At 38.6% G+C, this 17,390-nt stretch overlaps 1 protein-coding gene across 2 annotated transcripts in view; it reads right to left on the bottom strand.

Moving 5' to 3' along the window:
• ttpa (tocopherol (alpha) transfer protein) overlaps positions 1-17,390 on the bottom strand; it is a 25,469-nt gene extending 8,079 nt beyond the window's left edge. Inside the window, exons 1-2 of one of the 2 annotated variants that reach the window (XM_040143443.1) lie at positions 17,300-17,390; positions 16,868-17,109 (exon numbers count right to left, since the gene is read on the bottom strand). In XM_040143443.1, coding sequence (XP_039999377.1) covers positions 16,868-17,047 — 180 coding nt within the window. In that variant the 5' untranslated portion in view covers positions 17,048-17,109; positions 17,300-17,390. The remainder of the gene's footprint in view (positions 1-16,867; positions 17,110-17,299) is intronic. The other variant, XM_040143444.1, reaches the window with a different exon arrangement.

Below are 17,390 nucleotides of genomic sequence, written 5' to 3'. Positions count from 1 at the left end.
TTATTTGTTTGTAAATAAGGCAACACATCAGAAATATAGAAGAGTATATTATGTGTGGTGCTTTTAGGGATAACAATTTATATTACTTTGTTTTTGTGCACAAACATATTTAGTAGTAGTCATTTTTTAAATTGAGAACAGTTTAAAGTAATCACTCAGGGGCCATGGAGTTTGGATAAGTTGGTCCTTTTCACATGAAACATGGAAACTGTGCACATAAGGCATTCAAATTTTCTAAAGTTTCTCATTTCTCCATCAGTAAACCCCTAAAAGTGCACTCCAGTAATTAAGTATTGCACTTTTATGAGTTGGTTGACATGAGACAAGTTAAAAGAATGGTCACAATCTGTGCAGCGAAAACTACCATGTCTTAATTTTTATCTCTTAAGATCTCTCTACACTTGCCATTATGAAACTCAGCTGCAAGTTAGCATCTTTTCCTTTTTGATCAGGCATGTAGTGTGAACTCATACTAAATGTTTTTCAGCAAGGCTAGAACCTATGATTTCTCTTCTCACAATGAACGAGTCAATCGATTGACCTGAACGAACTCACACTGAACGTAAGCATGGAGCCTCTGGTTGGATTTGTCCAGTGATAATTCCAATATAGTTTATTCAAACAAGATGACTGTGTCCTCAATGTTTACAAAGAGACAGAAAGGCAGTTTTAGTTTGTGCAATGTTGTGAACAGAAAGTAAGAAGAAAAAAGAATAATATGGAGCCGTAAATGGCTGGTAGATGCAGACAATATGGTCTGTTCTACAGTGAAGTCCAGTTTTATATCACAGCAGTCTCAGGATCACAGTTTATGCCACAACATGTACAATACTACTCCAATAATTGAAACAAACTCTCTACAGTTTATAATGGACCTTTAGACAGCAGCCATATGTGAAATCAGACCATGGAACTGCTCAATCTGCAGACATCTGACCACAATTTATGACATGCTGGATTATTGTTTGATTATTACGACTGATTCATTAATGTTTGAAGACCCCCTCCAGACAAAAAGGTGATTAGTGAAGACACCATTCCTTTTGTATCACAAATTTCACTAGGAAGTAAACGGTGGGTTTATAATAAACTTTCAGAGACTCCTCTGACCCACCAAGTGGCCTTCTCACCTTCCGCAATAAAACTTTCCATATGAACTTCTCACCTTATAATGAAAGAGTCAAAAACTAACATTTGCCAGAGAGGGCACTATCCGTCTCCAACCTGGAGAGGCTGACGTATTGATCTGATCTGATTTTGTTTTTTTTAATTTTTATTCTTTATTAAGCTGCATGTGCATCTTGATCTTTATCTTAAACCAGTCTTTGTAGCTCAATATTGAATTGAGTGAACTCAAGTTTTAGTATTTTTGGTGCTTCAGTAAGTCTCGTTTTGATAGTATTTTGGACGCTTTTATCATCCAGTCTATGAAATCACTTTCAAGACTATGTAACGCTTTTTGTTAAAGAAAGTCAATGTAGCAGAGCTCTATCTAATTATGACCACAAAGGACCAAGAAACCAGCAAAGACTGCCTCTTCTGAAAACTTCCGCCTGCTTGCAAAAGCCAACATCAGCCCCTAGCTCTGTTCCATTCACACTGGAGCGAGGCCGTCAGCTGAGCAGCCCACTTTCAGAATGTCGTCACTTGATAACCACTGCGTCCCAAGGAGCACCACATCACTGGGGAGCTGCGAGCGAGTCAGCACCAAACCACTTTGGATCCAACTGAAAGGGGCCAAGTTGACGCTACAAAAGGAGGCTAAACTTTTACTTATGCTGTCTGTGATAAGAGTTGATGTCAGATAATGCTCTGAATTATTAATTTTAAGTTCTTGAGAAATTATTTATGATCATAGTGTTCCGCTGTTCTCTGGTAATTCTGAATTTCACATTTCAGTTCACTATTGCCAAACTAAGTGACAAGTTCATTTTCATTCATCTGTTTGATTCTGACCTCTTTGTCATATGCTCATTATTAATACCTAATTTATTCAGTTACTTATAGACATTTAGCTATAATAAATATCCTTATTTATCACCAAGTCATTGTCTTGTATATTCTTTCAATGTGAAAACAAGAGATCCCTGAATCAAGAGCCTAACTACTTCGGATTTTGATACTGATGAATTTGGTTTATACGTTTTCCTTCAATTGAAGGTGATGCCCCAATTTTCAACAAGAGCAAATTTAAATTCAAAGTGTAGTCTTCCAGCTACAGCTGTGTCTTACTTCACTGGAAAGTCCATGTTTCTACATCCCATTTGTGTAAGCTCTACAATGAACCATGACTGGCTTTTAAACTAGTTGTGATGTCACAAATCCTGCTTGTATGTCCATGTGTTAAACTGAGATTTAAGAATCAGCCCAAGTACACTGGTCCTGTCCGGCAGCTGAAACTGAACCGGCACTGGGCCTGGCAGCATAGGGCCGCAATCACCCCAGTAAAAATGGTAGACCTAACGTATACCGGTCTGAGTCTAGTTGCCAATACTTAACCGACACTGCCAGCAATGAGCTACAATCATCCCAACAAAACTGCCAGAACTGGCCCATTGAAATTAGCCCAACTCCCGAGGTCGGCTTTGCCAGAACTTAACCATATTAAAGCCAGTTGATGGCCTGTGAAAAGTAATGACTGACAATTTATTCTGCCAGAGCTACCCTAAAATCTGCCTATGACCTAGCCTGCATATTGCCAGAACAAGGAAATGTTTGATTAGTAATATAAAACCACATGTATTTCATAAAAATAATAAGGGCCCTTTCCTTTAACCATGCCATATTATATAATTACTACATTACTATGTAACACAGAATTTAAAAGGTGTTCAGCATAACACTGAAGCACTAGATGGAATGATTTGCTTTTGATATTTAGAGTGAACTAAATAATTTTTAAATTTCAAACTACCAAAATTATTGTCAAGTGCACAATGCAGGTTTTATTTGTTAAAGATCCCCTCCAGATATGATTTAGGACATATAAAAATACTCTGTTTTGAATAATTTGTCAAATGTTTTTTCCACAAAGAAAGTTCAACTATTTTTTCGTGGCATTCTTTTCCCACCACTGCATTACTCCATGCCTAACCCCATAACACAGATACATGTGCTATGTTTTCAGTTAAAAATGACACCATACATACCTGTTCTTAGAATTTATTTTAAAAAACAAGTTAACAAAAGCATAACTGCAAAAGATGCTCAATACAGCACCCTCCTCGAGCAAGCTGGTGTGTACCTTGAGCATACCCTAAAAGATGGATAAATAGAAAGAGAAAGAAAAGGACGGGCAGTGGGGGGAAAGATAAAGATACATGGTTAGTCAGATAGACAGACTACATAGAGACAGATTTATATACAATTAGGTACATAAGTATTTTAACCTCTTTACACCACCATCAAGAAGTGTAGACTCTCCGCTGTAATTCAAAGGGTTTCAGAAAAATATTGCATTAACCGTTTAGGAATAACAGCCATTTTTATACATAGTCCCTCATTTTCAGAGGCTCAAAAGTAATTGGACAATTGACTAACAATCAGTTTCATGGAGGGGTGTGGCCTGTTTCCTTGTTATTTCATGACAATTAAGCAGATAAAAAGGTCTGGTGTTGATTCCAAGTGTTGAATTACGATTTGGTAGCTGGTCATGGGAATTCTCAGTATGCGGTCCAAAGAGGAGACAATGTAAATGAAGTAGGCCATCATTAGGCTGAAAAAAGAAAACAAATCTATCAGGGATATGGCAGAAACTTTAGGAGTGGCCAAATCAACAATTTGGTACATACACCTGGAAGACCAGAGAAGTGGATGATCACAGAATTTTCTCCTTGCTGAAGAAAAACCCCTTTACAACATCTATTCAGGTCAAGAACAGTCTCAAGGAGGTTGGCGTAGCATTGTCAAAGTCATGAAGAGACGCCATCATGAATGTAAATACAGAGGGTTTATGTCATGGTGTAAACCACCGGTAACACTCAAGAACAGAAAGGCCAGATTAGATTTTGTCATCTAAAAAAGCCTTCCCAGTTTGGGAACAAGATTCTTTGAACAGAGGAAACCAAGGTCTACTTGTACCAGAATGATGGGAAGAGAAGAGTCTGAAGAAGGAAATGCATGAATCATTATCCAAAGAATACCACATCATCTGTCAAACATAGTGGAGGTAGTGTTATGGCATGGGCATGTATGGCTGCTAGTGGAACTGGGTCACTGGTGTTTATTCATGATGTGACAGCTGATAGAAGTAGCACGATAAATTCTGCAGTGTATAGGGCTATAGTGTTTGCTCAGATTCAGCCAAATTAATGTGTGGAATCAGGAGTGTGCCTCCAGTGTTGATATCAACTACACATTTTGCAACCAAGACATGGGGCAGTATCTGATCGATGAGATATCTTGACCCATTGCAGTGTCCATTGTGCTGGTCGAAGTTACCAAGTAGCATGATCACCATTCCTTTAGAGTGATGTGAAACGTCACTTGTTTACTCTCAAACTGTACTGTGTCCACACTATTGCAAACGTGCTCTTCTCCTGGAAAATACTTTGTTATGTATTTGTTCACTCTGTCAACTTCAGAGTTGGTTGGTCACAGTATGACACACTGAAATAGCCATTTGGGGTTGGAAAAGTTGGTTTGGATGTCCTCATACACCCAACTGACAATGTCCTTTCACTAGGAAGATTGAGTGAGTCATTCAGTTCAACAACAAATTCACCCTGCTCTGGATTCACAGGAATCTTTCCCTCACCATGGTCCAGAGGAATTTGACAAAATCTGTTTTGTCTTGTTGCTTTCCAGCAGCCTGCCTGATCTTTATGTTTTCAGTAAGATGAAGTACCTTGACATTTATCCACAGGTATGAGCTCTTCAAGCATCTTCCTACTACCTCAGTGCAGCTATTATGGTGGCACGATGGTAAGGAATTGCCTCCAGTCACCGTGGCATTGTGATGCCACCAAATGGCTTATCTGCATTGCAAAGCCACTGGAATGTACAGTCTTGTGCCTCTAATGCGTAGCAATCCACCACCATGAGATATGTCATTCTGATGAGTGTTGCAGTCCTGTCCTCTTTGCTCATGTTGCAAGTTGATGCGTCAGTGAGAATGAGAGGGTATTTTGTTCGAGTATGAAAAGCGGCCCCTTCAGGCAAAAGGTTAGCTGCAATGCCACTTGCAGCTGTTGCAAGGACTACTTTGCCTCGTGCTCGGACTTTGTTGAGGATGTGGGACAATGTGTGATTTTTCCAAGTCCGACCACTTGCATCAACTGCAATTATCTTGCCGAGTCCCCGTTCCACAATCTCCATCACTGTCTGTACAACTACACACGGCTCATAATTGGGGAGGTCTGAGACCGAACATGATGGCAAATATCTAACACACTAACGGACCAAATGCGATGCTTGCAGCCTCCTCCAACAGAATCCACCTTCTTGTCATTGTCAGAATGCCATGTGTGATGCAGGCTGCTAGTCAGATCTCCATGGCCCTATTGCCACCATGTCAGAGTTCCTGGAAGCATCTTTGGCCTGGCATGCAAAAAGTAATCCTGTGATTTTCTTTTAATGGCAGCTGAAGGTCAAGAAGAAGTCGGGTTTTCCCTTGTCTTGGACAATGGCCATTGCATCTTGGAACTCCTTATGGTGATCCATAAATTGATGGGGGCAGGATACATACTGCACATGGTCGGTCAGACGGACGGATAGACAGCCAGACGGTCGGATTTCCAGCATTTTTTTAAAGAGGTAGCACCCAGCCTTGCCTCAAATAAAGAGCACCTTCAATAACATCAGTAGAAATTATTACATTTATACTGTATGATGGAAGTTCACTCACCAACTAGAAAACAAACTTTCAGAGTATTTGAATAAGTGATTATGTCATTTTTGTTTGTAATGGGCAATTGTGGTATATGTATTCAGGTCTTTTCCTTCATTAAAACTAGCAATATCTTTATGTAAAATTACTGTACTACAATATTAGTCCTGTGTAAGTATTAGCAGCAAAATATTCTAAAAGTATCCAATAGGGCTGTATTCAACCAAAGAAAATCTTGGTCGACTGAAATCATACCTATTCTTCAACCAATCAATTAGTCGCAGGAAAAAAAAAAATCTGCACATTATCTCTAGATTAACTAAATTGGCAACAGTACACTGACTGAACTCTACCCGGTAGCCTTATTAGCCTAAATGAATTATATATAAACATAAAGGGTTAGTATTTGCAGCATATTAAATTATTTTATCCCATTTATTTTATACTGAAATGATAACAGACTCAGAGTTGACTAGCGTGCACCGGCCCACATTTATATGATTTTCGAAAAAACTACTACATCAACTGGTGATCCCAGCACAAGGACTATTGAGGAATATACACTCAAACCCCCAGGGGTTAAACACGCAGACAAGTTAGCCTACCATTTTTAGATGATATGCCATGTTGGTTGTTGAGCTGTGATGTGCAAACTACTCTGTGCAAAGTTTACACTCGAGTTTTTGGTCATCCAAAATTTTCTTTATGTCAAGGCTATTCATATAGCCCTTTTCTCCTAATGAAAGTAACACTGGGCCACGTCTTTACTATAACAATATAAACAAAGGATAAATGTAACATCATAGACAGGCACTGCTCGCCAGATTTAGAATACATAAGTAAGATGCTGACCCTTTTATCTGCCACGGGAGTTCATTGATGTCAATGTTGTGACAGTGTACATTCCACCAAGCCCTAGCACCAAGATAGCTGGAGGCACCCTGCTAACACCCATCGGCAAACTACAGGCTGCTCATCCTGATGGGATTTTTATCGTAGCTGGAGACTTTAACCATGCAAATCTGAAAACTGTCCTCCCTAAAATCTACCCACATGTGACATGACCCATGAGAGATCAGAAAACATTGGACCATTTTGACAGCAACATTAGGGAAAGATATAGAGTCTCTACCCTCCCAACTTAGGCCAGTCTGACCACCTATCCCTTTTTCTCCTGCATACAGACCTCTCATAAGCAAAACAAATCCTTCTGTGAAAACCATAAAGATCTGGCCTGAAGGGCTCACATTCAACTCCAGGTATATTTTGAACTCACTCACCGGGACCTATTTGCACAACCAGACAGTGAGGACTACACGTCCACTGTCCTGTCTTATATATGGATCTGTGTAGATAATGTCACTGTTGACCAGCACATTTGATGCTTTCCATACAACAAACCATGGATGGACAGGAATGTCAAGCTTCTGCTGAGAGGCCTAATACAGCCTTTAGATCTGACATCCTTGATGGCTCTCTTCAGGTTGCCAGGTCCAACCTGAAGATTTGGCCTTGCATGGCAAGGCATTCGGCACTTCACAAACTACAGAGGTAGCAAAGACCCAACCACCGGCAGCAGCGACTCGCTAGCCAAGTAACCCCACTACTTCTTCGTCTGCTTTGAGATGAGTGAGACAGGGACAGCACCACTACCAACTGCTAACAGCCTGGCACTTAGTGTTAGCACAGATGATGTCAGAAGAGTGCTCCACAGTGTCAACCCAAGGAAAGGGAGAGCACTGTGCTGATCAGCTGGCTGAAGTGTTCAGCAACATCGTTAACCTCTCTCTGTCACAATGCACTTTCCTAAAATGTTTCAAGTCTGCACACAATTATGACTTTCCCAACGAAAACAGCAATCAGCAGCCTTAAAGACTAAAGACCTGTGGGTCTCACGCCCACTGTAATGACGTTTTTCGAGAGGCTAGTCCTAAGGCACATCAGGCAAACCTTCCCTTCCACCCATCCTGGACCAATTACAATTTGCCTAAAGAGCCAACAGCTCTCCCCACTGTACTGACTCACCTGGAACACTAGGGGACATATGTGAGAATGTTGTTCGTGGAATTTAGCTCTGCATTTAACACGATCATCCTCAGCAGAATGGTGATCAAAATGCTCAACCTAGGTTGAGTCAGTCATCACCCACGAAGATGGATCAAGGACGTATTAAACTGACCACAGACTGTTAGGCAGGGGACCCATCCCTCCCCCACCCTGAGACTCAGCACTGGAGCTCCACAGGGCTGCGTGATCAGCCCTGTTCTCTACTTCCTCTAGACCTACAACTGCATACAAACCAATCATCTCAATATGATACAATCATCAAGTTTGCAGATGATACCTCTATGGCAGGACTGATACATAATTGTGACAAGTCCGCCTATAGGGATGAGGTCCAGTTTATATCAGAATGGTGCTCCATCAACAACCTGACATTTGACACCTCCAAAACAAAGGATCTGATCATCAACTTCAGGAAGCACAAAGAGGAACCGCCTCCTCTACACATCAGAGAAGACAAAGTGGAAAGAGTGAATAGCTTTAAAATCCTTGGCACACGCATCTCCCAGGACCTCACATGGTGTTTTATTACAACCTCCCAGGTGAAGAAAGCACAGAGGCGACTCTACTTCTTAAGAACACTGAGGAAAGCTAACCTGTCCAAGCAGCTGTTAGTGTCCTTTTATCGCTGCTCTGTGGACGGCATACTTACCTATTGCATCATGGTGTAGTATGCCAGCTGCTCTGTGGCTGAAAAGAAGGCTCTTGAGAGAGTCATCAAATCAGCACAGAAAACCACCAAAACTCAGCTACCTTCACTAGAGAACATATACAGAACTCGATGTCTACGAAGGGCAACAAACATCAAGGACTTATCTCACTCAGGCCGCCAACTCTTCACTCCACCTCTCCCCCTCTTGCCCTCTGGAAGGCGCTATTGGTCTATTATGACCTGCACATCCAGACTCTCTAGCGCTGTTAAAGAACTGAACTCTGTTACATAATTGCTCTGGTCATTACGTGTCACCACATGGCATCTCTGGGCAATATACTGTCTCGATGGAAGATACTCTACTATTTGTATACTTATCTTCATGTCTGTGTGTATCCAGGTGTGCAATCAACGTTCAGATTGTTTCTATATTCATACTTTACTATATATGTATGTGTGTAGTCTTAAATATGCGGTGCATATGTATGTGTTTAATTTGTTTGAAGATTCTGCTGCCTTTTGTTATATATATATATATATATATATATATATATATATATACACACACTGCTGAGGGGGACAAACTAAATTTCGTTGTACCGTATGCAATGACAATAAAGGTATTCTATTCTATTCTGTTCTATTCTATTGTTATACATTAATAACTGTCCCTTTACGAAATTCCAAACCTTTACTCCTGCCCAGTAACCTTATCCCATGCAAAATTTTGAAACCAGATATACTGCTTGCAAGAAGAATTTCGATTTTTCTCCTGTTAGGTAACCGAGTTCTCACTGCAGCTACTTGAACAGTTTGGTAACCTTATATTTCTTTGTCAGACAGCATGATGTTCAGCAAAAAATGATTCAGATGAACTAAGTGAAGATATGTTTTAATGAGTCTACAGTGTTTAAATCAAGATGCCAGTTAGCTGATGAGAAATATCATGGGAATACTGTGGATAAACGACTGTATTTGTTTTACTGTCCATCAACTACTATAAAGAAAAGGCTTTAAAGTTAAGCTTTAAGGGTTGAACTGTAACTAATGGATTATTTGTTTCTTAGTGAACTAATTAGCTAAGGCCATGATTATAGTTGAGTCTAGGACCACAGCAAGAACACTGCGGTAAAGTCAGCCTACACTTTGAAAAACACAGTCAAGCTAGCCCCCACTTTGTTTTGAGGTAAGTGTTTATACTAAGCATTTAAGAACTGATTTCAAAATAAAAGCAATCTTCAAGTCAACGTGATTTCACATTCATTCAGTCTGTCAGTCAGTCTGTCAATAATGAATGAATGAATAAAAAAATAAATAAAATACATACATAAATAAAAATGAATTAATTTTAAATAATAAAAAGTTTGTAATGTTAAAAAAACTACTGTCTAAAAACTGTATTTCAGAGAAAATTGAGGTTTCGTGAGTTATGTTGTGTGAATAATTAGTCAAACTTAAATGATAGTAGATAGAATGATAGTGCACCACCTTAGAGTGTCACTCAGACAATATCAGGGCATTCTTGTTTTGAATTTCAAAATTAAAGTCCTATTAAATGTCATATATTTTTGCAGTGTTCCATCTAAATTCAGATTGATATTAAAAGCAAACTCCCTTTTTCCACTGACCCATTTCACTTCAGAATGATAGTACACCACCTGAGAATGTCGCTCAGACATTTATCAGAGCATTCTGATGTTGAATTTCAAAATTAAAGCCCTCTAAAATGTCACAAATGAGCTATGTTGCTCATAAATTTAGATTGATATTAAAAGGAAACTCCATGTTTCCACAGACCTATTTTCTTCAAAATTATAGTATACAACCTCAGAATGTCACACACAATATCAGGAAAATCTGATGCTGAATTTTAAAATAAAAACCCTCTAAATTATCATACACAAGATGAGTTCCCTCTAGAGTCATATTAGAATTAAAAAGGAAACTCTCCATTTCCACAGACCCATTTCACCTCAGAATGATAGTACACCACCTAAGAATGTTAGTCACAGATTATCAGGACAGTCAGATGATCAATTTCAAAATTAAAGTCCTATCAAATCGGTCTATGGAAACAGGAGGTTTCTCAATGACAGCTTGTCATTTTAGTGCTTAAAAGTCCGATTGGGAATGTATTCTTTATTATTAAGTTTGACTAATTATTCACGCAACATAAATGACAAAGCCTCACTTTTCTCTGAAATACAGTTTGTAGGAAGTAGTTTTTTTTAAAAAGATTTTTAATTTTATTTACTATTTAATATTTATTTCATTTATTTTTTTATTTAGTTATTTATGTATTTGTATTCATTTATTTATTCATTCATTATTTACAGACTGATTGACTGAATGAATGTGAAAGCACATTCACTGGAAGATCATTTTTATTTTGAAATCAGTTCTTACACTTTCTTACCGCAATGCCTAGTATATACATGTACCACAGAACAAAGTGGGGTTAACTTGACCGTTTTTTTTTCGAAGTGGAGGCTGGCTTTACAGCAGTGCAGGAACCCGCAAACACACAATATTAAATACAAGAGTAAACAAGATCCCATTAATAAAATGGCGCTTTATGTGGTAAACACAGTCAAGCTAGTTCAGCGAGTGTTGGTTGCAATTAAAGAGGTTGCATTTGCCTAAAATAAATGCCTTTGCCATATAAAACATTGTGTCGGTCAAGCCTGCATATATCACCAGAAACAAGTACGGAAATCTGACATCTGAAATAGTCCTTATTTGAAGCTATCTTAATCCAGAAATTAAGGAGTGCTTGTGTTGGATTAGGTTACAAGTGTTTTTGTAGAATATAACCAAAAAGGCCTTTCCAACTAATTCACATAAAAGAAAAAAGGCGCGGCAAGAAAAAAAGCTGTCAGCACAGCTACTGAATTTCACAACAAGCATGCATTGCTAGGAGATCAACAAAAAAGAGATTACTAAAGGCATATTCTAACATTCTAATAATGTTTTGTGTTTAAAATATACTATAACTACTTGTACTGCCTTTAATTCCAGGAGGGGCTATTGAGTCCAGTGTAATCGTATGTCAACTAGCCTAATTTGTACTAGCTAGCTAAAACATTCACTAAAACAAATCTGATTTGAAATTAGCAAATTGGCTACCATCATATCTAGCCCTAGATCAGTCTGCACGATTTTATCTTCTATCAAAAAACAACACATTGATAAATGTGCAGGTCGGTTTATTAAAAGGCAGATAATATACTCACCGCAGTAGCAAGGACTGTCTGTGAACAAAGAAGAAGCCCCCCAAGTGTGGTCACTAGATGTCACACAACGCATGTTCTAAACTCAGAGATGATCTTTTTTTTTTAGCGCATCATACTGAGCCACCACAGATATACACGTAGATACCGCTTTGGCTGCTGCTGTTCATTGGAGTGATGCATCAACGCAGCCGCCATATTGGAACAAGAAAGCTGTGCCTGCATGTCTGTCTATGAAGGCAGGAGGTCTATCCACAATTAAAATAATACTTGTATACTAAAATAAATTATATGAAGAAAAAAAATTTTTGAAAGAAAGAAGAGAACAAATCCGGACCATATGTCATTATAAATCACTCTGTCATAGTTTTTAGGGGGGAAAACCCTAACAAAAAAATAAGTAATAACAATAGTAATAATAATAATAATGACTAGAATGGCACTCAGTCGAGCTTATACCTCCGCCAAGGCCAATGCCAAACAACATATGCCAGATTTCAGAGATAACAATAAAAATTCATCATAAATTATAATTTAATAGGTTCTTCCCTGGCACATGCCCCATCCTTCCACCAAATTCAGTGCAAATTGGTTAAGTACTTTTTGCATAATCTTGCTGACAAATAAATGAAGGAAAAAACCAACAAATAGACACAGGTGAAAACATAACATCCTTTGTGAAGGTAAAAATAAAATAGATAAATAATTAAGTCAAAATCGACTGGGGAAAAGGCTTAAAATTTGACTTTGAATCCTTTTTATGACTGAACATATTAATAGTTTACTAATTAAAATAAATGTTATTAAAGAAATAGTGCACACTTTAACGTGGTTTTTGAGGTATAGGTAGTGAGAGAATGAGGGAGAAAAGAGTAAATAATTTGAAAGAAATCACACGTAGTGGAGGTAATGGGGGAGAAATAGAGAAGAGGGCTCAAGAAGGTTTGGAGTTTAAGATCATATTGAGATTTGGCAAGGAGAGAGGAATTTTTCAATGAATCCAGTGAAATTGACAACCGTTTTAAGAAACCAGACTGGGGATATACACATGGATAAGGTTTTGCAAGATGGAAATGCATTGATTCTTTGCAGAGATGAAGAGAGAGCGGGCTGACAGGATGTGAGAAATAGGGCGATGTAAAGTGGTAAGTGCAAGATGTATGTAAAGAGGAAGTAAGTGGAGTAAGGGTTTGATTTGAGGAGTGCCAGTCAGAGTAACAATGGAAGAAATAAAATCAAACTTAAAAGGAGGAATTCTGAAAGGTGCTCGGCAGTTGCAGGTAACTCAAAAAGGAGTGAGGAAAGATAGTGAGTATGTTGTGCTTGAGGAGGAAGTGCTCCCAAAGAAAGTGACTCTACGCTTCTTGAGTTACAGCGTAAGAGAGTACATACCAAAGCCAATGAGATGTTACAACTTTAAAGGCTTGGTCTTACAGTCAATACATGTAAAGGCAGAAGAAGATGTGCCAGATGTGGTGAAGACCATGAGTATGGGCAATGTAATCATGATCAAACCAAAATGTTGTAACTGTTGTGGCAATCACAGTGTGGCTTATGGGGGATGTGAAGTGATGAAAAGGTAAATGGATATAGGCCAGGTAAGAGCTCAGAGTAGGGTCTCCTATCGAGAGGCTGTGAAGATGGTGAGTCAGAGAGGAGGAAGAAACAGACCAGGAAAACAACCCAGAAAAGATTCAGACCAGGGAAATGAGGGAAAAGTGATGGTTGATTTAAAGAAGTCACTTTTATAGCAGGAGTAGTAAATGCTACAATGGAGGTTAAACCCAAAACAGAACGGTGGGGAGGAATGATCTCAGTATTCAAGCAAGCAAGGAGCAATCATGATTTTGATTGTACTAATAATGGTCCTCCTGCTACAATGAAAGAAGTTTGTTGGTTAATGGACAGGAATTCAAAAAGTATGTTGATGATTTCTCTAGTAAACAAGATGTCATTTGTGTACAAGAAATATGGTTGAGACTAAATTTGGATATCAGAATAGTTGGATATGCTTCTGTTAGGTGTGGTGGGGGGACGGGGTAGGGGGAAAATGTGCCACATTTATATGCAAAGATATTTCATTTAGAGATGTGGGTATAGGAAATGAGCAAGAATATGTAACCATAGAGATATGGACAAGTGAGGGACAGTTTGTAATTATTATTTATTACAGTCCTAGTAGGAAACTAGATTTGAGTGGGTTAACACAAATTGAAGGGCTGGATGGTAACAGAGTGTTGGTATGTGGGTACTGTAACACATATACCACATTATAGGGAGGAATAAGAACAGATGCAAATGGTAAGGTAATTGAAGAACTGCTAGAAGAAAAGAGCATGGTTTGTTTAAACAATGGGAGAGTTGTGATATGGACACAGGGAACACTTCCTTACTCGATTTAACCTTAGTATCCAGAAATTTAGCGAGAATATGTGAGTGGGATCTGTCAGCAGACACATCAATAGTCAGCTATCATTTTTGCCAGTGTTGTGTAGTGTATTACTACAAAGAAATAAGAAACAACGGGAAATAATGGGAAAGTGGGTATTTGGCAGTGCAAAATGGGAAATGTTTAAATATATATGTGAGATAAAAATGAATCAAAATCGACTTAAATGAAGATATTGAAGTTTGATTAAAAAAACGTTTAAAACATTACTAGAAGCTGCTAATCAATTTCTAAAAGTAAAGGAAAAATTAAGAGAAAGGTGGTTCTGTGCTGGTAAGACGAGTGTGGTAAAGTAGTGAAAGAAAGGAACAAAGCTCTCAGGATATTAAGAAGAACTCATAATTTTCAGAAATTAATTAAATATGAGCAAGCACAAGCCAAGGTTAGAAAATAATATATAAAGCAAAAAGGCAAAACTGTCAGACCTTTTGTAATAAAATTGGTAGATCAAAGCCTATGGGTGATGTTTAGGGCATGATTAGGAGCATGAGAGGAATTAGAAGGGAATGGAAGTATCCAGTACTGAAGATGGGGGAGGAAGCAGCAGTGTCTGATGAAGAGAAGGAACAGATTATAGTGAAGGCACTTACTTAAATCCATAGTTCTGATAATTTGAGTGAGGAGGGCAAGAGAGGAAGGGTCATGACAAGATCAGCGCATCCTGGAATTCTTTAGAGAAGGGATTATATTAATAGTAAAATGAATGCACCATATAATTTGGAAGAAATGAAGAGAGCAATAGTAAGCTCTAGTAACATATAGTAAGATCAGACTAACATCTTATGGGAAGGATGGAATCTGGTATGTAAGTTTAAAAACATTTAGGTGTTTTAGCATCTATGAAGCTGCTAGGTTTTAAAGTAAAATGTGGGAAGTGGGAAAGTTGCCAGCTGACTGGAAAGAGGCAGTGATTATTTCTATCAGGAAACCAGGGAAGGACCCATTAAGCCCAATGAGGCCAATAGCAGTGACGTCAAATATAGTAAAGATAATGGAAAAACTGATTACAGAAAGATTAGCATTTTATACGGAAAGCAGAGGCATTATATCACATCATCAGAGTGGATTTAGGAGGGGTAGAGGAACCATGGATACTGTTATGTGTCTGGAAACTAATTAATAAATTAATTAGTAATAAAGAACAAGTTAATAAAGAATCTATTATGGCGGGGGGGTTTTGACGTAGAAAAGGCATATGGTATGGTTTGGAAGGAGGGATTAAAGATCAAATTAAACATGATAGGACTTGCAGGTAGAACATATAATTAGATTGAAGACTTTTTATTTGATGGGTTTATTCAAGTCAGAATTGGGACAGCCTTATCAGGAAGATATATGGTAGATAATGGTACTCCTCAGGGCAATGTCATTAGTCCAATACTCTTTTCCATTACGATAAATGATGTTTTTTCTCAAGTTCAGGGCGATATTGGACGGCCATTGTTTGCTGATGACGGAGCCTTGTGGAAAAGTGTAAAGAATATTGATCATATTATGGAAAAAATCAAGAGGCAGTTAATGTGGTTGAGAAACTGTCATATTCATGGGGATTCAAGTTTTCAGTGAAAAACAAAACAAAACAGATGTGAATGTTCACTAGAAAGATAGGGTTTGATACACAGATAAAGATGTATGAGCAAAGGACAGAACAAGTGAATGTCTAGATTTCTGAGTGGGTAGTTTGATGCAGAGTTAACATGGAATGAACATATTTACAAGATAAACACCAAGTGTAAAAAGATATAAAATGTGATGAGATGTTTATAAGGGTCAGAATGGGAGCAAGCAGATCTGCAATAAAAAAGATATTTATGTAGCACTGATTAGATCAGAATTAGACTATGGATGTATTGCTTATGGTTCAGCAGCAATAACCTAATTAAAGAAGTTGGAGATGGTGCAAACTCAAGCTTCGAGACTTTGTTGTGATGCTTTCAAAATGACCTGTGTCTGCTCTTCAGGTTGAGGTGGGTGAAATGCTACTGGACAAATCTTCAAGGGCACTCGGAAGATCAACATCCAACAGCAAAGGTATTACTCCCATGCTGGGAGAGATAAAACTGCCAGATTGGAATGTTTTGCAGTGAGAAAGTATCTAGAGACATTACATTTAGTCAGAAAAGATATATCCTTACAGTACTGTTACCAGTAAAACCACCCTGGCTGTTTCCATCAGTGTCAATTGATTTTTATATTCTGGAAAAAATGCATTTACATAAATCTCTTGGAAATATTGCAGTCTTGGTTGAAGATAGGTTACAAACATTGTATCAAAAATATGTCCCATTATATACTGACGGATCCAAGGATCCTAATACAGAGAACAAAGGTTTCGCTTTTAGTATAGTCAGTTGAAGTAACAAAAACTACTTGCATACGTAGATGATAGCCCAATAACTGCATTGTTGTATGCTACTCTTTGAAATCTGTGGATGATAATGTAAAAACACTGTGCGACTATCTTTCAGAAAAGTACTGATGTAAAAAGACTTACCTTGCGCAGTCAATGAAACACAATCCATATTATCATAACGTTACGGTTAAGTTCTTGTTTAATATCTCAGACTCACTATAAGCCTAATTCTGTACTCGTGTACTTTCAGTTTGTTGGAGTGATTTTTTTCTTGGAGGGAAATGCGGTCTACCTTCAGAGAGAGCTCCACGTCGAAGTCTCTGGCCCGCAGAAACTTGATGAGAAAGCCGTCGGAGAACGTCCTGACAGCAGACAGCTCGTTTGCCTGCAGGGCTCTCCGCCTCAGGCTGCTCACATACGGCTCGAGCTGCTCCGAGTCATCCGGGAGTTCACTGAGCTCAGGCCCGTTCATGTCTTCCTCTGGTCCGGTTATATTTCACTGTTGCAGCGGGCAGCTGCAGGAGAGGGGGAAGACTGCAAATTGACAGAGAGTGAGGGAGCGTGTGTGTGTGTGTGTGTGTGTGTGTGTGTGTGTGTGTGTGTGTGTCTGTCTGTGTCTGTGTCTGTGTGTGTGTGTGTGTGTGAGTGAGTGAGTGACAGAGAGAGCGAGAGAGACAGAATTAATATATATATAGAAGTGAGAGATGGAAGGAGAGAGACTTACTCGGTAAGGACATAAAAATTGACGTAGGCTCCGGGTGTGAAAAATTAAGCCAATGCGGAAGTGCCTTAAAGTGCAATACCACTGAGGGCCG

The sequence above is a fragment of the Xiphias gladius genome, chromosome 14 (assembly GCF_016859285.1).
Source record: "Xiphias gladius isolate SHS-SW01 ecotype Sanya breed wild chromosome 14, ASM1685928v1, whole genome shotgun sequence".
NCBI classification, from domain to species: domain Eukaryota; kingdom Metazoa; phylum Chordata; class Actinopteri; order Istiophoriformes; family Xiphiidae; genus Xiphias; species Xiphias gladius.
Note: the sequence above shows the minus strand (reverse complement) of the source record. Positions and strands in the feature narration are given on the sequence as shown.